Source organism: Notamacropus eugenii, chromosome 1, assembly GCF_028372415.1.
Source record: "Notamacropus eugenii isolate mMacEug1 chromosome 1, mMacEug1.pri_v2, whole genome shotgun sequence".
NCBI classification, from domain to species: domain Eukaryota; kingdom Metazoa; phylum Chordata; class Mammalia; order Diprotodontia; family Macropodidae; genus Notamacropus; species Notamacropus eugenii.
In genome coordinates this window covers 366,244,567-366,268,523 of record NC_092872.1, presented here as the reverse complement: position 1 = coordinate 366,268,523, position 23,957 = coordinate 366,244,567, and the positions used below count along the sequence as shown (strand labels likewise).

Sequence of the window (23,957 nt, the reverse complement as noted above, 5' to 3'; positions counted from 1 at the left end):
TAACATAGTGACAACCTGTCTTAGTTCAAATCCAGATACTGACTGGCTTTGTGACCCTGGGCAAGTCACTTAACCCTGTTTGCCTCAGTTTTCTTATCTGTAAATTGAGCTGGAGAAGAAATTGCAAACCACTCCAGTATCTTTACCAGGAAGATTCTAAATGGGAATGAAGAGTTGGATACGACTGAACTGGTGAGCAGGAAAAAAATAAATTTTTTAGCCTCCATGTACTGCTACAATTGCTCCTCTGGCACTCCAGAGTTACTTCCCACAGATTCATGGTACTTTCCCTCAGTTGGATAATTGATTGGGCTTTGTAAGCTTGTTTATAACCTATACCTGATAACCGTGTGTACTGTTTCACTGAGTAGATTGAGATATTTGAATTAAGCTTTTTCATTAACATTCTTTTATTCCCCTCTGGTCAAAGAATAGGTATCCTTGCTTTTGTTTTTAACCCTGATCCTTCTAACTGTGTGCCATTATAATACTATTGTCTTCTGTTATTTCATAAGATCTTAATACCACCATTCATCTTTCTCTTATTCGTCTTCATTCTCTCCTTCCACCAGCTCCTCCATCAGCTTAAAAATATCAAAATATTTTTCCCAGTCATAAAAAGCCTTTCTTCTATTCTATCCAGCTATTCTTTCCTCCCTTTCATTGTTAACTTCTTGAAAAAATTTGTATATATCCAAATTTCCTGTAAAATTGACTCTGTTTAATCTATTTTTTCCCCAACTCCCTCCATGCACATCCTGTTCAGTCTGTACTTCTTAGGGAACCAGTGACCTCTTAGACTTACTAGATTTGATGATTTAAAAACAAACAACCCTTTATTCTCAAACTCTATGAAGTTTTTGATACTATTGATCATCCTGTCTTAGATACTTCTTTTCTCTTGGCAGTAGAAGTGCCATAGTTTCTTGATTTTCTTCCTATTTCTCTGATCTAATCACTTCTGCCTCCTTTTCTGACTTTTTTTCTAAACTCCTATTGTGGGTGTGTCATTTGTGGGTTGTGCATTTGCCCTATCACTTTAGCAGTCTTGTTTCATCACCACAGTTTCAACTAAAAAACTCTAAGCAGGTGACTATTAAATCACTATCTGTAGGCTACCTGATCTTCTTCTGAGCTCCAGCCCCACATCTTCCTATAAAGACATTTGTACCTGCATATTTCATGCTACCTCAAACTGTATCTGAAACTAAGCTGCGTTCTCTTCCCCCTATTTCTACTTCCCCTGACTTAATTATTTCTGCCTATGGTATCACCATTTGCTCTATCTCCCAGCTTTGTATCTCTTGGTAATTCTTTGTGTTCCTTTACCTGTTATATCAAATGATGTTGTTCTTCTCAGCAACACCTCATCTTTGTCTCCTCTTCTCCTTTCCCATTGTCATTACCCCAGTATAGGAACCCATTGTTGCCTTCCCTGGACTTTTTTCTCCTTACAGATGTTTCTGCCTGCATTCTCTTTCTTTTTCCATTCCTCCATTCATACCATTGCCAGAACAGTGTTCTTATGCAAAGATCTTTTTTTTCCAGGCTGTGTGTTCCGACATCTTCAGTGGTATCCAGTTGTCTATGAATTAAAATTCAGCCTCCTCCACTTGCCATTCAAGACCCACCATAGTCTTTCACTAGCTTATCTTTATTTTATTCACCACAGCAAACACTACTCTCTTCTTCTGCCCCCTCATAGGCACTATATTCCTAAGCCTCTGGAAAGAAACCCAGAGCCATTTATAAGGCTATTGCTGGCATCCAGCATTTTGAACTCAATCAGTATCTCATTTTTGGAGGGATCCCTCCCTGGTCATGTCCCCATTTGACATCTGATTCTTCCCTGAGGGAGCACAACAATCCCATGCTTGTCTCATGCTCATTCTCTGGCACTTTCCTAACTCTGTTCAGTTTTTTTAAAGCCCTTCATAACTTGGCCCCTTCTTACCTTTTCAGTCTTTCTTATACTTAATTCTCTGTGATACTGGCCTTTCTCTTCCTTGAGCAGAACATTCCATCTCTTTACTGTCTCTCCCCCATTCCTGGAATGCTCTCCTACTCCATCTCTGTTTCCTGGCTTCCTTCAAGTCCCACTTTCTACAGGAAGTCTTTCCTAGTCCTCTTTAATTTTAATCTCTTGTACAGAAATATTTGCTCATTGTCTCCCCTCATCTTGTGCTGCCAGAGTCTTGCACAATGACACATATGTACAAAAACAAATACTTGTTGACTCTTGTTGGCTCCAGAGCATAAAAGCAACCTGAGGAAATAGATTGTGAATAAAGTAGAGGCTCTGAGACTCATCCTTGTCTTTCCATTGGTCTCACTGATGGGTCTTATTACCTTTTCTACTGAAACCTATATCACTAGCTCCTTAATGAAAATGAGTGAAGTGAGAACCTAGAGTGCTGAGATCCTCGACCTTGAATTGTTCTGGCCTGTCGTTTTCAATGGACCTCCTCCTGGCTCAGTGCACTTTGCCCTAATGTATGGACTTTATTCTCTTTCCTAGTTTTTTTCTCCATATTCGTGTTAAAGCTGCTTTTTGAACATCTCCACATTGTATCTTTTGCTCTATGCAAAGTTATTCTTTTGTTTAAAGCTCTTTTAGAAAAATTTTCAGACAAAAGTCTGTAATAAGTAATGGCTCATATTTATAAAATTACAGCATTTAGATCAAAAGAGGAGCTAACTTAATTATACAAACAGTGCATCACACTGTAAGTATCATTCCAGAAAGTAACAGTATTTCCATGCAGTATTTTCTACATTTAATTTTTAGTGTATTTTCCTTAATTACATGTAAACAGACATTTTAAATATGTTTTTAAGATTTCACTTAATTTTTTTGGTTATTTTTTAAGTTCTGAATTGTCTCCCTTCCTCCCTCCTCACCTTGCAGTGGAGAAGGCCACCATTTGACACACTGACACACATTTGTGCACGTGTATGTATGTATGTATGTAAATTCATCTTGACCACACTTCTCTTTGTCAGTTCTTTCTCTGGAGGTGGATAGCCTCTTCCTTCATCGTTATGTTTAAGTATCTATAACACTCAGAAGAGTTAGTCATTCAGTTTTTCTTTGAACAATTTTGCTTTACTGTGCACAGTGTTCTCTTGGTTCTCATCATTTCTTTCTTCACTATTTCATGCAAGTCTTTCCATGTTTTCTAAAATCAGCCTGCTCATCATTTCTTAAAGCATGGTCGTATATTTTTGCAATCATTTACCACAACTTGTTTAGCCATTCCCCAATTGATGGGCAGCCCCTCAGTTTCCAGTTCTTTGCCAGCCACAAGGAGAGCTGTTTTAAATACTTTAGAACATATAGGCTCTTTCTCTTTTTTCCTAATCACTTTGGGAAACAGACTCAATAGTTGTATTGCTGGGTTAAAGGTATACAGTTTTCGGGCATAATTCCAGATTGCTCTCCAAAATAGTTGGATCAGTTCATAGTTCTACCAACATTGTATTAGTGTCCTAGTTTTTCCATATTCCCTCAAGTATTTGTCATTTTCTCCATCATTTTAGCCAATCTGATAGGTGAGGGATGATATTTCAAAGTTGTTTTAATTTGCATTTCTCTGATCAATAATGATTTAGAGCATTTTTTCATATGACTATATATATAGCTTTGACTTCTTCATTGAAAAACTGCCTGTTCATATCCTTTGAAACATTTATTTTTTAAAATTTTCAGTCCTAAATTCTTTTCCTCCCTCTTTCTCCCCCTAGGCTTCCCCTGTCCCTGAGAACAATTTGATATAGATTATATATGTGCAGTCATGCAAAACATTTCCATATTAGCCATGTTGCAGAAGAAAACACAGACCAAAAAAAGCAAGAATAATAAAGAATGTTAAAGAATAGTATGCTTTAATCTGCATTCAGACTTCATCAGTTCTTTCTCTGGAGGTGGATAGCATTTTTCATCATAAGTCCTTTGAAATTGTCATGGATCATTGTATCATGCAATTTATAATGCAAGGAAGGCACCATAAACATTAACAGCAAAACAGTATCATGGAAATATCACAGGAAATACCGACAGAACTTACTGCCAGTCAAAAAACATTAATCCAGTTAAATGTATCTTACATGAAAAAACCTTTCCATTTATCTATAAGTTTTGACATTTTATAGGAGTTGTATTCAGAAAGCAGAATGGGTATCAGTTTTCTTATAGCAGCCATAAAGGTATGGCACTCACTATTACCATTCAAAGCACAGATCAGTCTGTTAGTCAAGGGCAGCTAGGTGGTGCAGTGGATAGAGCACCAGTGCAGGAGTCAGGAGGACCTGAGTTTAAATCACACCTCAGACACTTAACATTCACTAGCTGTGCGACCTTGGGCAAGTCACATAATCCCAATTGCCTCATCCTGGGTCATCTCCAGTCATCCTGATGAATATCTGGTCACTGGATTCAGATGGCTGTGGAGGAGAAGTGAGGCTGGTGACCTGCACAGCCCTCCCTCACTCAAAACAAAGTCAAATGCAAGTCATGTCATTATTTCTTTGATGGCATGGTCTTCTTTGGGCAATGAAGGACAAACACACACACACACACTAAAGTAAGTGCGCACTATGTGAGAGGCTTTGTATTAAGTCCTGTGGAGACAAAGTATGACAAAAGACAGTCCTTGCTCTCGAAGAGTTCATAGTCTTATGGAGGGACAGTGTGGAAACTACGTATAAGCATGATAAATATGCAGGAAAAATTGATGATAATCAACAGAGAAAACACATTAGCATTAAGGGTGAACAAGAAAGCCTTTTGGTAGAAGATTAGATTTTAATTGGTACTTGAAGAGTCTTTAAGGAAGCCACAGAGCCCTGGAGATGGAAATGAAGAGGGAGAAAATTCCAGGGATGAGGGGACAGCTAATGAAAATAAATGTCCAGCTCATATGAACTGATGCTGAGTGAAAGGAGCAGAACCAGGAGAACTTTATACACAGCAGCAACCACAGTGTGGAAGGAATTTTTTTGGTAGACTTAGTACTTCATTGCAATGTAAAGACTTAAAAAATTTCCAGTGGATTCTTGAGGCAAAATGCCTTCCACATCTAGAGAAAGAACTATGGAATTGGATTGCAGATAGAAGCAGGCCAGTTTTTTTTTGTATTATGTTTTGTTTTGTTTTGTTTTGTTTTATGGTTTCTCCCATTCATTTTAATTTTTCTATGCAACATGTATTTCATAGGAATGTACTTGTAAAACCTATATAAGATTGCACACCATCTCAGGGAGGGAGTGAGGAGGGAGGGGGGAATGAGGAGATGGAAGGGGAAAAAAATCTAAGATATATGGAAGTGATTTTCCAACGCTGAAAACAAAATAATTAATTATATATTAAAAAAAATAGAAGTCCAGGGTTGAGAGATAGGGTATCTTTTGGGAGAAATGGTAAGGAGGCCAGTCTTGCTGGATTGTAGAATAGAAGAAGATCAGAAAGTTAGGAAGGGGCCAGGTTATGAAGTGCTTTGAATGCCAAGCAGAGCATTTCCTGGAGGTGATGAGGAACCACTAGGGTTTATTGAATAAGTGAGTGACCTGTGGTCAGATTTATGCTTTAGGAGGATCAGTTTGATACCTCATAGATTGGAGAGGAGAAAGAGACCAGCTAGAAGGCTATTGCAGTAGCCCAGGCATGAGGTAAAAAGGGCATGTAACAGGGTGATGGCATTGTCAAGGGATAGAAGAGGGCATATTCATGATATTGGTGGTAGTGATAAGAGAGAGTTAGGAGTCAAGGTTGACATTTGAATTGTGAGCCTGGGTGACTGAGAGGGTGGTGATGCCCTTAATAAGGAAGTTTGGAAGAAGGGGGAAAAATTTGGGGGAAAGATAATAGGTTCAGTTTTGGATGTGTTGAGCTTAAGATGTCTTTGAGGACAACCAATTCAAGATGTGTAAGTGGCAGTTGGAGTTGTGAGACTGGATAAGTAGACTTGGGAATCACCCACACAGAATTGAATCCGTGGGAACTGATGAGATCTCCAAGTAACATAATAGAGAAGTCGAAGAGAAGAGAGCCCAGGATACAGTCTTAGGCGAGATCTACCTTTAGCAGTCCCAATCTACTTAAAGATGTAGACAGAGACTAATAATGAGTAGCCAGATACATAGGAGGAGAACCAGGTAATAGTTTTTCAAAAACCTAAAGAGAAGAGAAAATCAAGGAATAGATTATGATCAACATTATCAAAGGCCACACAGGAGTTGAAAAGGATAAGGACTGAGAAAAGTTCACTGAATTTGCCAAATAAGGTATCACTCATGGTACCTTTTGAGGGAAGTTTAGTTCTAATGATAAGATTGAAACCCTTACTGTGGAGATAATAGAATACTTGCTGTACAATGGCCTTCTCAAGGAGTTTCTTTACAAAAGGGTGAAGAGATATAGATAGCCAGCCAGGATTGATAGATCAAGTGAGGGCTTTTTGAGGATGGGGAAGACATAGGCATGTTTATAAGCAGTCAATAAGCAGCCAAGAAACCAGGAAAGATTGAAGATATAAATAGAAGGGTGGAGATGATAGAGGGACAAATATTGTTAAGAGAAGATGGGTTGTAATAGGATCGTGTGCATGTAGAGGAGAAGGACCATCTCTTCCTGTATTGCAGGAGTGAAAGAGGAGAAATTATGGAAGGCATTAGTGATGTGAAATGAAGAAGAGTTGAGAAGAGATACCTTTCAGTAAATATCCTCCATTTTTTAAGTGAAATACATAACAAGATTCTCAGTTGCAGTGGAAACAGAGCCAGATGTGGGAGGCTTGAGGAGGGATGAAAAGGTTTGGCAAAGCTACTGTGTTGAGAAGAGAGGTCATTAGAGAGATGTTAAGGATTGCCTTGCCACAGAGTAAAGTCAGTTGAGGTTATGTAACATAAACATTTGTGGTGGAATCAGTTACTGTGGCCTTTTGATTTTCTTCTCTTTATTCACCAGCATATGCCTAGGAAGGAAGGCAATGGTGAGAATAATTCAAAACTAAGATGGTAGTTTAAGAGAGCAAAAGAGCTTGAGAGAAGAGGGTGGTATAGAGTTGAACTGTTTTGCTTAGGGCTCTAGATAGTTAAGGAAGAGATTGTAGCCAGTGTAGGACTTGTTGGCCTAAGAAGAAACTAAGATGTTGAGGAATTATCAGTCATATTTTCAATCAAGACAGAGGTAAATGACAACAGATTGCCTCAGATTATCCAATTTCAGAACTCATTTCCATAAGCATGGAAGTGGTACATTTGTGAGAGATGGACAGATGAAAAGTATGACCATCTCTAGCTAAGACAGAATGGAAGAATAGATCATAGGAAATAGTAAACTGAACTGGAAGATTAGAGTGTTGAAAATTAGGGTCATGCAGGTAGGTTGTGTAGTGAAGTCCGCTAGTATGAGAACAGGAATTGTGGAAGAGAGAAAGACTGAACTTACTGAGGAAAGAAGGAGAATAGTATCCTGAAGGTCAGTGAACAGCTACTAATAGAATTTCCATTGGGTAGAACCCAGTTGTGGATTGAGTGAGCCTCCAAGGATGGGAGGGTCCTGAGTAATGGTGGTTGAGGGAGAGCCTGGAAGGGCATCGGGCTTAAGGAGTGTAGTAATTCCTCCACCATGACCAGGAAGCAGCAGAGGGATGGGAGGTATTGTAGCCAGTATTGTAGAGGGCAGCCAAAGAAATGATGCCATCAGGAAGGAGCCAGAAGGTGAAGAAGCATTCGAGGAAAAGATTTAAGATGAAACCAGACATAGCTGTCCTCACCCAAGTTTATGTTTCTGGATTATCAACCCACATGTGTAAAAGCAGTGTGTTTTCCTGACTCTGTCGCTTTGCTCCTGATGTTTGTTTCCTGCCTGAGGCCTGAAAATTCCCATGGAAATTGGAGGCAGAGGAAAATGAAAGCCATAATAGTTAAATTTTCTGCTTAAAGATACAAAGTAAGACAAGACTGGTGTAATTTCAGGATTCAGCTTTCCTAGTTCTAAGTTTAGTTCGGTGAGAGGAATCATGGTGACTTAGAGTTGGAATGAACATCCGTCGCCATCACATGCACGTTCCTCATTTTGCTAATGAGGAAGCTGATGCCCAAAGAAGGAAATGAATTTGAGGGGTGTCACAGCAAGTGAGTGGTAGCGCCTAGATTAGAATCCTGCTGTTCTGGCCAGTTGAGAGACTTTCAGTCATTAGCCTGTGGCCAAGGTTGTTCGATTGAACTGGTCTTGGATTGTGAGGACAGTGAGTCTGTGGACCACTTCCCCATCTTCTGAGAATTTTAAAACGTAAATTAGCCTGTGATGTAGTTTTCAGTCTTTCCCAAGGGACGGCTAATATGTTATCCTTACTACTGGGTTTTCCTTCATTCCTCTGTTAGACAAATCTTCCATCTATCCATTTAACACAAATGAGAACTGCTGGCCAATTCATCGTCTCTGCCTCTCTGATGGATGCCTCTCCCCTTCAGAGTTGAATGGTCATAGCTTGGCTCAGCTCCAGGGCACTTTTCTGTGGAGATTATGTTTCATGATGTCTAGTAGGCTTTCTTTCAACATCATTTCTTTCTTTTAAATGAGTTTTTATTGATGTCTTTTGTTTTTTATATCATCATTGTTTTCCCCAGTATCTTTCCCTCTTCTCCCACAGTGCTTTCCCATATAACAAATGTTATTTTTTAAAAGATGTTTAAAGGGACAAAGAAGGGGGAAAAATCAGGACAATTGATCAGTACAATGAAAACATCTGAAAACACATGGAACCCTTGTGGACCTCCCACTTCTGCAAATGAATTGGAAGTGTCATATTTTTTCTTTTGAGTCATGCTTGATCTTGATAATTTTGCTATGTTGACTTTTGATTTGTGTGTGTTGTTTTTCTTTCCATTGTACCTGTAGTGTATATCGTTTTCTTGGCACTGCTTACTTCACTCTGCATCAGTTTACATAGACATTTTTATGCTTCTCTGTATTCCTCACATTCATCATTTCTTGTAGCATAACAATGTTCTGTACATATGTGTGCCACAATTTGTTTAACCATTTCCCAGTTGGTGAGTGTCTACTTCATGTCCCATTCTTAGCTCTCACAAAAAGTGCTGCTATCAATATTTTTGCTGCCTATGAGGACTTTCTTATCAATGGATTGCTTGGAATATAGGCCCCATAAGAGCTATTATTTCTTGAATGACTCCATCCTACTTTTGTGAACTTCTTCTCCACACATGAAGGCCACGGGTATCCCTCAGATTTCATATCAGTGAGCATAGCCAGGATCAGGGCTTGGTCTGCTGCTGTTCTCACCTCTGAATTGTATAGAATGCCATCTTTCCCTGATTCTCATGCATAGAGTTGTGCTCTCTGGGTAGTCTTGCCATGTAGGTTCTTGGAGGCATTTCCCTGGAGAAATAGAAGTCAGGAATGTCTGGAAAGAATAGCAGGAGTCAGTTTGGGACTGTATCCATCTGTGTCTAATGTAATTTTTCACCTGCTCCCATCCCTTATTCTTTCTTTATTAAATATACCCTTCCTTTTGTCTCCTTTTGGATGACCCCATCCCATTTATTTCATGGCAGGATTCCATGAGTGAACGTGGTGGGGTTCCAGCAGCTTGTGAAGGAATTAAAGAAGCTTCTAAACTAAATTTCAGCTCCAACCAGCAGAATTTACTAGAAATACATCTGACATAATTGATTTGTATACATAGTCTCACCAATTAGAATATAAACTACTTGAGAAAAAAAAGAGTTATGACTTAATATGTATCAGTGAGCATTATCTTCTTATGAAACGGTGAAGAATGTCAAGAAAAAAAGTATATTTAAAAAAATTCCTCTGGGTTAAACCTGGGATTGGATTTGTTCTTCTTTTATTTCCAGATCTCTGGTAATCAAGATCTGCTCTTGTGTGCATGAATGCTTATCATGTTTTCAGTCAGCTCTTTATTTTTTAGGAGTAGCCTTTTTAGCAAATTGAGAATATGTGCTTGACAAATAAAAAGGGAAACAGTAGGTCATAAAACCATTTGGAAGTTGCTATTAGGGTTATTGTTTTACAGTTTAATATTTGCCACATATGCCCCTGCCATTAAGGGGTCACTAGCCTGTGCCATTCATAAATAATAACTATGGACTAATTTACCTAACACTCAAAATAAGGGGGTGCACATAACTCCCTTTGTGCTGTTAGCTGTTTTGTACTCTGTGACTATAACTGATCATCTTGAATGCAATAGAGCATACTGGGAAGTGGGTGTCTCCAAGACAGAGCTGGTCCCTTGGCTCTTCCCTTCCTCCTTGCCTTCGAACCTGTAGGTGTGATGTGTAGCAGGTGAAGTCTGGCACAGCTCCCTAGTGGGCCTTCTTTCCACAGGAAAATGGCCTCTTCTGACTAACTTTGGGATTGTATTTTGTTAGGTTGGACCTCAACACACATGGTTTCACAACTCAGGACCTCAAGAGTGCTCTTGAAAAATTCAAAGAAGGAGCAGGGTCTGGAAAGGAAGATAAGGTATGTGTTTTCCCCATAGGATTCCATTGAAGCTCATTCTGGTTTGTTTTGGAAACAGGCTTCTCACCATTCTCCCCAAGCCATTGTTAGCATCCTGGGCTGCTGCTACTACCATCACTTCTATCCCCACCACTAATCAAGGTGACAACAATAAGAAATGAGGCAGCGTGTTCTAGTGTGAATAGGCATCTGGCCTCAGAGTTCAGACGCACACTAGCGTTGTGATTCTGGGTAAGTCACTTAACCTCTCAATGTCTGGAACAGTTCTCTAAGGTGGACTTCTCATTGAGAGCCTTTTATATAATGAAATCATTGGTCCAGTCAAGGAAAAAAATCAAATAATAATTAAAAATTAATTTATATAATAATGCCAAGTTAGCAAAAAAATAAAGTTTATAGACTTGGAAAAGGTTTTGGAAATGGCATCCTCCTATACCCTATATTATGAATTAGGGCATAGACCAGCTTCCCATTATATGGGTGTAGAAACTGAGACTCAGAGGTGAGAAGGGTTGTACTTTAAGTCATACAGTCAAGCAAGGAAATAAGCTGCTTAATGTGAGCATCAATCCCTTCTTGTTTATGTCTGGTTCAGGTTATCTTCGACCTATGAGTCCTCAGAAGAGCTTCTTAAAGCCAAGGGAGAGGCAGATGTAAAGGCAGGGTTAGAGGGTACAGAGAAATGGGAGTAAGGGGCAAAAAGAATAAGGAAGCCTCTGAATTCCACATGGTAGTAGTCACCTTGCAGGCAGATTGTGCAGCTGGTCAAGGTCACTGGTTGTCAGTGCTGAGAAAGGCCCTAGCAGACTTGAAGAACTTGGGGGCTGATCCCAAGCTCTCACCATTGAGAAGATGAATGAATTGTTCCTGATTTAGGCCTGTCTTATAAATCAAGAACTTGTCCACCTACTTGTCCACCTGGCATCCTTTCCAGTAGCCAAATATCTTATTCTTTGGGAATGTCTTCTCCCTTGCCTACTTCATATATTCCTCTCATGGCTCAGAGGTTAGTGTTTATCAAGAAGTTTAAAATTTTTTAAAAGTCTTAAAAATTTATATTGCTGTTTTCCCAATTGAAGATAACCTCCTTAAACATAAGCTCTGTTCCATTTGGTTTCTTCTTGCCATTTTATTTTATCCAACCACTTGTTTCTGAGGTTTGTGCTGAGCAAGGTCTCATTTCCCTTTTTCTTAAGCATTGAATATCAGAATTTGCCTGCTTTGGCTCTAGGAGTGAGAAAGCAGTGATCTTTCCTGGGGGTAGATCATGCTCCCTATTCCCAGGATTCTTGTGGTATCAGGATTTGAACTCTGATCTTTTACTTTCAGTTTCTCAGAACTGGTGCATAGAACCTTAAAACTTTCTATCTTAGACAATAGTCCTTTTTTTTTCTTTTTCTTTTTCTTTTTTTTTTTTTACAAAAAATGAGGTTCAGAAGGGAGAAGGGAGAGCATTTATTAAGTGCTTTCGATGTGCTAGCCTGTGTGCTAAGTACTTTACAAACATTATCTCAGTTGATCTCACAACCCTGGGAAGTAGCTACTGTTAATATCTCCATTTGACAGATGAATCTGAGGCAGACAGAACTTAAGTGTCCAGGATTACATGCTTAGTAAGTGTAGGAGGCTGGATTTGAACTCAGGTATTCTTGACTCCAGGCTCAATGAATACTCAATGAATATCCTGTGCTTATCTAACTGACTCAGAAAGAGGGAATGATTTACCCAGAGTCCCATAGCTAATTAAGTAAATGGGTTAAGTGGGTTATAGAACCTTGTCCTCACCCCAACGTAAAGAGTTTTGGAGCATCCATGGTCAAATACAAGTTTGTATTTGCCTTTAACAGTGATGATGTTAACATCTTGCCAAATGAGGTTATTCCTGAATATGATTTTAAAAAAAGTCAGGAGCTTTATTTCATTCTGTAGAATTTTAATATGCTGAAAGAATTATCCTTCCCCTTCCAAAGATTCTTGCTTCCCAGGAAGATTTTGAATTGTTAATATTAAGTCTTATCTTTTATGCTCTTAATACCTTTGTCTCTGTTATTTGCATGACTTTATGTTTTGGGAGTATTTTATCATTTTAGCTGTTCCTCCCTCCCCCTCCCCACACACACTCACACAAGGGAGTTGATTGCTGTTACGAGGACTTCAGTTTTTAAGACCAAGCAATTGTAGCTCATGGCTTGTCATATGACCCACGAGAAGTATCCAGTTCCTTATCCAACCTATCCACCTGTGGTGCAGCCTTGTTACAAGCAATCTTTAGGGCTAGGTGCTATGACAGTATCTCCCCATTTGGGCCCAGGGAATTAAAATACAGAACTCTGCAGAGTCATTTTCTTTGTAAAGAGAATGGTCCTTTTTGCAATTGAGCTCTTTCATTCCCTTCGGATGCTGCTCCCAAAGGGTGCTTGTAGTAGGTGGAAAAAAAGCTCAAAGGTAAGAGATGAGCAATTTGTAGCTGATTGCTTCTCGTCATCCTGATTTTCTAAATATCTATGGCTTTTAATTTTTCTTGAATCATAGAGACCTTATTATTTGAGATAAAACCTAGTGCATCCTTTCAGAGTCTGTGAATGCTATCTTCTACAATTGGAATGGAATTGGAATGAAAATAGAGACTATCACAAGTTTGAAATATTCAATTAAAGGCCTTTTCCTGCATAACAGCATAACGTGATCTCAGAGACACTTTGTGTGCATATATGGGGAAAGGTGAGTGTAGATTATTGGGGATTTGGGTACAGTACATGCAGTAATTTAGCCATTTCAAACAGTCATACAAATTGTACACCTGTGACAGTAATGACAGTGATTTATTTTTCATCAGTAAATTGTTCCCACTCTTGACAGCTCTCTCTGCCCACAGTTTTTTTTTCCCCAGGTTCTCCTAAAAACTTTTTGTGTCAGGCGGGAACATAGATATGGAGTAGAGATTGAAGTTCAGGCTTTCTGATTGTTGGCATCCCAGAAGTCTCAGGAAGAGCCCAGTGTGCTAATCTCAGATTTGAGAAATCATTTATACTTAGAAATCATATGTTGACAATTGCAGGAATGTGAAACTCCATTCTCTGTCCTAGAATACTTACAGAAGGACATTGTTGCTACTTTTTGAGCCTACAAATCAGAGACCCTTTTTTGAAGTTCTTCCAAATATATTATAAATGTCTGAGTGTGTGGAGATTGGTTCCTGGGGTCCTCTTGTCTGGAAATAGTGGAAGGATTTAGAATTTTAGAAAGTGTAGAATCAGGCAGGTCCTGAACCTTGTGGGCATCAAGAGTTGTTGTGAAGGAAATACTTGACAAGATAATTTATACCTTTTAAAAAATGTCACATCTGTTTCCAAATATATCCCTCTCTCCCCCTACCAATAGAACTATTCCTTGTAACAGATAAAAAAAGAAAGTGGAAGAAAAGCAGTTTGGTAAATTTAACCAGTGCAATGATTATAGCTGATACTATAGGTAGTATTCAGTATTCCACGCCTATTGTTGCCCACCTTGCAGTGAAGGGAGCAAGGTGCATTTTCTCAACTCTTCTCTAGGGACAAGGTTAGTCTTACACAGCATTTGCTTTTTACTTTTATCTAAGCAAGTATTTTCTTAACTGTAAAGTTAACTGCTACTATTAAAGCTTAAGGAACTTTTAAATACATATCCCTTGATTCCCATTCTCTCTTACAATCTCACCCCCTTCCCCACCTGCCCTCTGCCATCTTCCTTCACAGCCTTTCCTCAAGCTCTCACACCAATATTTAGGACCCCAGGGGTCCTGGGGACTGATAAACTTGAACCAATTCTCCTTTGGCTTATCTGTGTCCCTTTTTTTCCTCCTTAGGCCCGACAGGAAGAGGTCAGACGGCGTTTCCGCCCTATTGAAGATCTCAAGAAAGACTTTGAAGCCTTGAATGTTGTCATCGAGAGTGATCTCCAGATTATGGTTCGGCTGATCAACCAGTTCAACAGCTCCAGCACCACCTTGGAAGAGAAGATCATGGCTCTCTATGATCTGGAGTATTATGTCCATCAGGTGAGGAAGTAAAATGTGTTGAATAGTAATCTCTGAAGTTGATTCCCCAGTCTATCCTGAAGAGGCCTGTGTCGTTACTGCCATCCAAGTATATGGTATGTTTTTACTCAGAAAGGTCAGAGACAAAGAGTTTGTGCTTTGCAGTGTGGCTTCCTTACTATTGAGGCTGTCATGGGGTATGTGAAGAGCTGGCCAGTGACACTTAGGATATGTAATCCCCATCAAACATTTCTTTGTACATGTATAACATATCAAAATGCTTCCTGTCTAGGAGAGGGAGGGAGAGCATTTAGAACTCAACATTTTTAAAAAAATTAATGTTAAAAGTTGTTTTTACATGTAATTGGAAAAAAAAGAAATATTAAAAAAATGAAAGAAAAGATATGCATGAGATAATTAAGTAGAATTTGGAAGGATTTTCTGCTCTTCTTTAACCTCCTTCCCTGTAATCATTCCAATGCCAAGGCTTAATGTTATCACTTTTTGAAATATCTGGCACATCAGTGCCCTTCTCTACACTTAAATGCCACTACCCTGATTCATATCCTTATCACCTGTTTAATTGGTCTTCAAATCTCTCCTTTTTCCAGTGTGTCCTTTACAACATCCACCTTCCATCTCCACCATTGAACACTCCTTGTAAAAAAAAAAAAAAAAAGGTTGACACTGACTGACAGACAGACTGTCTGACAGCTCCTGTGATATTGCGTGCATGAGGTTTACCACATGTCTACCAAGAAGAGAGTGTGTTTCATCATCTCTTCTTTTGGAAACTGGATTGGTCAATTCACTTAATCAGAATTTGGTGGGCTTTTAGTGTTTGTAGTCGTTGGGGATATAGATATCCCAAATCCAAAATGATCAAAAGAGACTCACCCTTCTTCCAAACTTTACTATAGTTATACCTTGCACATTGTGGGTGTTAGGGGCACAGTGCCCTCGCAATCTGGAAACTTTTTGCAAAATTTTTTGACCCTCCCTTTGTACCAGAGAAGAATTCTGAATTATTAAGGTACTGAAAGATAAAATATGTTGCTGTTGTATGAAACTATACATGTATTTTATGCATTTCTGAGTTTCTAAACTTTTTTTTGTGTATCTGCAGCTTCCACAAAACTCCCCCAAAATTCCCATTTAATTTCTTATGCCCACCCATGATATATCAAAACCTCATTGGGGAAAGTCATGATGTGGAAAGGATAACTGTATTTCAATTGAAGGCACCATGATTGTTCCAGTCGCCCAGATTTCTAATCTTATTCTCCTTTACTTCTCACTCCTCCTTGCCTCACATGACTATTTCTTGCCATTTCTACATTAACGTTTCCATTCAACTCCTTTCTGCTCATGCTGTCAATGCTTTGATTCAGGCTCAGTTCCTGCCTTGATTATTTGCTGTAGCCTTTCATTGGTGTTCCACCCCAAAGCTCTTCCTGAGTCGTGCTGTCTTCCCTATAGCTACCAAAGAGATTTTCCTTAAGCACAGGTATATTGATTTTACTCTCCTACTCCCTAAGTTTAAGTGGATATAAAATTTGTTTACCTTTTAAAATCTTTTCATAACCTTTCCCCAATCTGACTTTATGGCTTCATTGTATGTTACTTCCACTCCACACTGGGGATCCAGCCAAACTCTGTTTCTCTCTTTCCCTGCTCTCTCTCCAACTCCCAGTTTTGTGTCTGTGCACAGGCTCTTCTCCAAACCTATAATATACTTCGTTCTCACCTCCTCCTCCTCATAGAATCCTTCTTTCCCTTTAAGGCACAGCCTAAGCATCACTTTCTGCACCATTTCTCCCCAACCCCCAATTTCCTTGTACTCTACTACTTTGTATTAATTTATATTTATTTGCTGTATTCTGAATGCATACGTATCTACTTGTCTTCCCCATTGAGAATGTAAGCTCACCATAACTCAGGGTTGTATTTGTGTCCCCAGCACCTGTAACAGTTTCTGGCATACAGTAGAAGCTTAATAAATACCTATTAATTGTATACAGTTCTGCTGTTTCTACTTACTGTGTTCTGCCTTCATTCATAAAAGCTTTGCCACGTTTCTCTGAATTCCTTATATTCATTTCATATAGTATAATAATGACCGTTTTCCCAGGGAAGGCCAAACAGAAGTTGAAGGGAAACTCTGTAACAGGTCTGCACAACATATGGCCTGTGGGGCACTTGTAGTCTGAAAAATGTAGAAGATATAAAAGAAAGTAAAAATGTAGTGAGTGCTCTGTCTGTGCCCTGTTTAACTGGCCTTCCACTAGACACTGTTGTGTAAATTGGTGGGTGAGTACCACTGTGCACTCTCTCCTGTTTGTCTCATGACCCATGGCAATCAACCATTATTATCAGTCTGTCTCCAAAAACTTATCTGCAGCCAGAAGTTTAGCCTATTTTAACTTGGTCCCCTACTGCCAGGTTGTGCAGGTCTGCCCTATAACTCAGCCTCCTTTCAGGGCTAAAAATCTGTGGCAGATGGGACATTGGGCCTTGTGTTGGGAGAACCTCAGGCCCTGGTTCAGAAGAGTTTCAGAGGATGTGGCTATTTCTGCTTGACTTCCAGCACAGAGTTTTAATAGGATCAAAGTGATATGACAGTTACCCTTATCTGAATATATACCACTATTTGTTCAGCTGTGCCTCAGTCTGTGCATACCTTATTTACAGTTTTTGGCCACCACAAAAAAAGTGCTGCTACATAGATTTTGGTATACATGGAACTTTTTCTGTCATTGACTTTATTTGGGCTTTTTCCAAATAATGGGATTATTGGTGTGAAAGGTATAAAGAGTTTAGTTTTTAACATGATTTCCAATAGTTTTCCAGAAAGGTTAGACTGATCCAATTCACAACTTCCTTCAACAGTGTTTTAATGTGCCTGATTTCTTACCACATTGACTATTTCTGTCCTTTCTCATGTTTGCCAATTTGATGAATGTGATGAGAGAACCTCAAATTTTCCATCATTTGTTATTATCCCCATCTGGGGCAGTTAGGTGGATAGAGTGCCAGGCCTGGAATCAAGAATTCTTATCTTCCTGACTTCAGATTGTTTTGTTATTTTAATTTGTTATTTGTCCCTGCTGGGGCAGTTAGGTGATGTAGAGTGCCAGGTTTGTCTTCCTGACTTCACATCTGGCCTCAAACATTTACTAGCTGTGTGACTCTGGCCAAGTCACTTAACCCTGTTTGCCTCAGTTTCCTCATCTGTCAAATGAGCTGAAGAAGGGAAGTGGCAAACCACCCTAATATCCATATCAAGAGTATACCAAATGGGGTCATGAAGTGTTGTACATGACTGAAAAATGACTCAACTACAACATGGTGATTTGGACTAGTTTTTTTATATAGTTCTTTACACTTCTTCTTTTGAAAACTCTAGTCTGTGACTATCTAACAATTGTGGAATAGCTCTTCCTTATGTCATTCTTGTAGTGCTTTCTTTCTGTTCTTTTGTATTAATTTTCAGTTAGCTGCCTTTTTGTCTTTTATACCAGCCTTTTTAAGGGGCGAGGAGTAGACTAATTAGAGTGGTATTTTATTATATTGTATACACATTTGCCATCTCAATACATGGTGCTTATTTAGCTATAAAATTTATTTTCCCCCTTCTATCTTTTACGAAAAACGTTTTACTGATTCTTTTTGTTTTGTTTTAAATTTGTGTCATTTCCCAATAACCATCCCTCCTCAGAGACCATTCTCTTATAACAAAGCAAGCAAAACTAACATACCAGTGAAAACTGATGGCATATGGGGATGTCTACCCCCAGTGGAAAGGAGGGAAGGGTGTTTAATCATCATTTTGTGGAACTAAATTAGACACTGTGTATAATCTGAATTTTATTTCTTTTTTTAGTTTCTTTTGACATTATTATAGTCCTTTTACATATTGTTCTCATCTCATCTTTCTATATTTTCCACCATTTCAAATCTTTCACTGTTTTTCTGGATTCTTCATATTTGTATTTTGTGTGTATAATGTCTGTTATGTTTATATTCTGTGATTTGATCTGCTGTTTACAAGTTATTTGAAAACTGTTTTGTTATTGGTTTTTGGCTTTTACTCAGAAGACCGCTATAAATATTTTGGTGTATATGGGACCTGTCTGTCATTTTACCTTCTTGGAATATAGACTTAGTAATGGTATTGTTCAGGTTAAAGATTATATGTATTTGTAATTTTAAGCTGGTCATGAAATTCTCTTTATGTTCACTGGTCTTCTTTGAGGTCTTTTCATCCTTCTCTAAAATAATTTCAGTTTCTATCTTTAGAATTTCATTCTTGGTAGCTATCTATACTTCTGCTGACTTCTCTTCTGGAAAGATCATGGCTTGATCCCTTTGAAATGTCTCCCTTTAAAATGAGGATTCATGTTAGACTGACTGAATTTCTTCTTCTTTTTAATCATTAACTGTAATATGGAGTGAGTGGCCATTTTTTATTCTCCAAGGTTTTCATAATTTCTACTTTGGCTTCTTTCTTGCCCAGGCTCAGGTCCAGGTTAGCAGGAACCTGGTTATTTCTCCCTTATCTCTTGAAAGATGAAATTATTATCCTTTCCTCTGGTTGTAGTTCTCTCTTTGCTTATTTCATATCTCTCTGCCTTTTATTCTTTTTGATTATTATTTTTTTTTATATAAAAGGAGAGTAGAAGTAGGCTGCATGGAATTTAGTTTTGCATCTTCCAAATGTAATTTTGGGAAAAACACAATATTCAGGATTATTTCTACATATTTAAATGGGACAGTATAATCCCTACCCCACCTTCTTTCACAGGGTTGGTTTGAGGATAAAAATGAGCTGTATACAGATATGAACAGTTTTGACAATCTTGAGTTTATTTTAGTCTGTAGTAAATTTGATGGCACTTTCTGAGATAGACCTTCTAGTGGAGGTGGTTGTTGTCGCTGGCTTAAAACAAAGGTAGCAGCTGCTCCACAAGCAGACTGCCAGACATTGAAGTCTATTTAGGGGAGGTGATGAGGACCAGATGAGGTTATGCAGGTAAACTTTTGCAGACCCTAAAGCACTATATGAATGTTTTACCCCCAACCCATCCTCCCTAGGGTGCAACTCTGTGGACTTCAGCGTTCTTTTATGTCAGGAAAATTAAGAAGAACAGAGAGAGGAAGTGTGGAGCCCATGAGCTTCTGGTGTTTTAACCTAAGCATAAGAGATCCAGAAAGAGTTTCATTGTAGTCCCCTATTTTGTCACTCTTCTAGTCCACTGCTTTGTGTGGGATAGGCTGGAGAGAGTTTAAAGGTCAGTGATAGACATAAAGGTGTCTTTCTGTTTGATTCTTAGTAGAATTGGTTTCTGAGGAGCTCCTTACAATCAGACCAATACAGATTCCTTCCAAATCCTTCAAGATTCCACAGGGAATTGGGGGCCTTTAATCTATGATTGCAGTGGAGATATCCACTAGACAGTTGACAGTTGACAGTCTGTGACTACAGATAGGAAGACAGTTGGCGAGACCCATGGATGAATTAGAAGTTTTAGGCAGTATTAGATTACTAAAATAGAAAGAATTTGGAGAGGAAAGAGCTGAGGAAAATAATTTAGATAGTATCTGCATTTATGGTCTAGGGAAAGAGACTGACCAAAAGGAAGAGAAACAGGAGAATAGATAATTCATTGTCAGTCATCAAAAGAGGAGAGATTTTTCAGGTGATGTAGGGAGTGCTGAAGAGGTATAGCTGTTACAGATGGGTAAATCAGGATGAAGACTGAGAGATGGTCTTTGGATTTGTATCTCCTTGTTCGTCTTGAACAGATCAGTTAATTTGATTAAAAAAATTGTTTTTAGCAGTCCTGCAAACTCATAAATAAATCTTGTCATTGAACCTATAGGTAGAGATTTTAAACCATATTGATGTATATTTCATTATACTCTGCCTTGGTTAGACCATATCTGTGTTCATTTCTGAAGAACTCCAGTAAATCAAATCTTGTCTAGAGAAGAGTGACCAGAATGATTAAAAAGACTGGAAGTCATTCTCTGTGATATTGAAGGAAAGGAGTAGGGGTGTAATGGGAAGATTGCCACATTTGGAATGAGGAGATCAGTGTTCACATCTGCCACTTGTAATCTTCCTGACCTTGGGCAAGCCCTTTTTTCTCATCTGTTCTGGGAGGTTATTGGGGCCCTGGGCTTCTATTCTGGGACGTTGCCACCCACACTGTGGAGTTTTGTTAGCCAAAAGTAGGCATGGTGACCCAGAAAGTCAAACATCTGCAATGAAACCCAGATAAAAAGAGTAGCTTGGGCTGCCGAAAATGATGATTGTAGATTGAGAATTTTGTTAGTAGATTCCTCAGAGATGGATAAATTCCATCCATGGCTCGTGGCTTATTGTTTGACTAAAGACATTTTAAAAAACTATGATAGAGAACCTAGACTTTGGTTTCTAGTTCATTCTATTATCAAATCGTGTGTGACTCTGGACAAATCACCTAATTTGTTTCAGCCTCAGTTTCCTCATGTGTTTTTACCCATGGGATTAATAAGAGTGCCTACCTCGTGAAGCATTTTGTAAATCTTGAAGCACTCTATAAATCTTATTTATTTTTGTCATTGTTTCCATTTAGATTTTGTCACAAGTCAATTCAGCAAGCATTTACTAAGCACCTATTCTGTGCCAGGCACTGTGCTAAGCATGGTAAAAAGAAAGACAGTCTGTGCCCTCAAGGAGCTTACTTAGCAACTGAAGACATCTGAAAGGAAACTGGGAGGCCTGGAGGGAGGAATGAAGGGAGAAAGGAATAGGTGACAAGGTAGAAAAGGCCAGAGATTTAGGAAGAGAGTAGGGAGAGAAGTGAGCCATGGATGGCCCTGGGTACTTCCTTAAAAATAAAGTTTTGTTAATATTTTCTGTTTATTACATCACCTTAGTTATCCTAAATTTCCCTCTCTCCTTCCTAGAGAACCACCCCATGTTACAAATAGTATTTTTTAGTGAGGAAAAAGAATCCGTACAACTGCTATTAAAAAAGTCCCAAAACATGTGCAATGTGAAACACCTGTGGACCTCCTGCCTCCACAAAGGGGTAGGTCATGGGTGCCTTCTGATATTTCTTCATCTAATTCCTGTTTGTTTTTATAGTTTTATTATATTCACTTTTGATTTTTTTTTATGTCATTCTTTCCATTTACATTATTGTAATCGCAGTATGTATGTTTTCTTGGCTCTTCTTACTTCACTCTGCATCAGTTCATATAGATCTTGCCATGCTTTTCTGTATTCATCACATATGTCATTTCTTACAGTGCAATAATATTCCATTACATTCATGTACAGTTTCTTTAGCCATTTCCCAATTGACAGGCATCCATTTTGCTTCTGATTCTTATTATCACAAAAAGGGCTGCCATAAGTATTTTGGAGTATATGGGCACTTTCTTCATATTGATGGCTTCCATGGGGTATAAGCCCAGTGATAAAATCTTTGGTTCAAAAGGGGATGGATATTTTAGTCACTTTATTTGCATAATTCCAAATTGTTTTCCATGATGATTATAACATTTAGATTTAATGGAACTTTCAGGGGAAAAAAAAGATTAGAGGCTTAAGAAATCTCAAGTGTATAGATTTAGTACAAATGTAATGATCTTTAATGATTCAGGTTAAATTGTTAGACACCTCATCTATTTATGAGTAAGATAGAGAATACTATCAGTTATGAACTTGTGTTGATAGATATGTTTGGAGTAGGGAGGTGAAAAGTCAGGGGCTCTCTAGGTGCTGTCAAAGTCTGTCTGCGGTACAGGCTTCCTTTCATTGTTTCTGCTTCTATCTATATAATGGCTAGTTCTTGGCTCCCTTTTCCATTATTAAAGTGAAATCTTTGTCCTGGAAAACAATGGCCTTTCCAAATAAAAATCCGTTATTTCATCTTGGGATGTTAATTGACTGCCATGCTTGAAACAACCTAGAATGTTGTTGTTGTTTAGAACAAGTAAGTTTAGTTTCTATTGAAGGTTTTGAGCCTGGCCTCAGTTATGCGAAGAAGCAGCCTGTGTATGGATTGGAGTCAGCTTCCAGTTCTGCATTAGCAAACAGTCCCAGAATCCTTGATGTCACCTAATCCAACCTGGATCTCAACATGGTTCTCCTTTATAACTTCCAGACTGTGCTCTGCTTGAAGATCTCTATATAAGGAGAGTATCTCCCTTCTAGTGTTGTCCATTTTACTTCTGGGCTCCTTTAATTCTTAGGGATTTATTCCCAACATCAAACTTAAATCGACCTTTCTGTAATTTATACCCATTGTTTCCCCTCCTATCTCTGTGAGACTAAGCAGAAAATAACAGATGCCTTTTAAATACTTGAACAGAGTAATCATATTTTTTCCCATTTCATTCTGTTCATTTTTCTTTGAACATGCTGTGGATTAACATTGTCATTCCTCATTCCCAAGTGCCTTGTGGCATTCAGGTCTGAGCACAATATTCCTGAGTGAGTAACCAGGGCAGTATTAACTAACCTTTGTTCTGTTTATTCTAGCTTTTAATGCAACCTAAATTCATGTTCTTTTTTTTTTTTTTTTTGGTTGCCATTGACCGAACTTGGTCTGCTAAAACCTCAAGATCATCCTCACATTAATTATTGTACAGACATAAAACTTGCCTCTACTTGTACGTATGATTTTTTTTTGAACCCAAGTACAGGGCTTTATATTCGTTCTCATTAAATATTTTCTTGTTAAGATTTGACAAATTGTTGTGCCTAAAACCTTTTGGATGCCTATTTCTGTTATTCCATTGTCCTAGTTGTCCTCCACAACTTCATATCACCTTTAGTTTCGATAAACATGCTACCTATACCTTCATAATGATAGACTACTTGTATACAACAATTAAAGCATTTTCCTCAATGTAACAGCCCCATGAGGGCTATTAAAGCAAGTATTGGTAGCCACATTTTGTAGTTGAGGAAATTAATGCTAAGTGACTTAACCTGGGCTTAGTTCTTAGTTTCTTTTTACTTAGTTCTTTTTTTAAAATGTTTATTTCTTATTGGGAAAGAATTTTTACAACCAGTGTCTCTGAAAAAGGCCTCATTTCTAAAACATATAGAGAACAGAGTCAAATTTATAAGAATACAATTGGTAAATGGTTAACTATATGAACAGGCAGTTTTCAGAGGAAGATATTAGATATCTGTAGTTATATGAAAAAATGCTCTAAATCACTATTGATTAGAGGAAGGCAAATCAAAACAGCTCTTGGGTTCTACATCATACTTATCAGATTGACTCTACAAGACAGGAAAATTATAAATTCTGAAGAAGATGGAAAATTGGAATACTAATGCATTGTTGGTGGAGTTGTGAACTGATCCAGTCATTCTGGAGAGCAATTTGGAGCTATACCCAAAGGGCTATAAAATTGTGCATG

General features: G+C 38.4%; 1 protein-coding gene across 5 annotated transcripts in view; it reads left to right on the top strand.

Moving 5' to 3' along the window:
* Positions 1–23,957, top strand: part of SIL1 (SIL1 nucleotide exchange factor) — a 260,982-nt gene that overhangs the window by 173,513 nt on the left and 63,512 nt on the right. For all 5 annotated transcript variants that reach the window (XM_072630421.1, XM_072630425.1, XM_072630424.1 and 2 more), the window contains 2 exons: positions 10,420–10,513; positions 14,358–14,549. In XM_072630421.1, the coding sequence (XP_072486522.1) occupies positions 10,420–10,513; positions 14,358–14,549 (286 nt within the window). The remainder of the gene's footprint in view (positions 1–10,419; positions 10,514–14,357; positions 14,550–23,957) is intronic.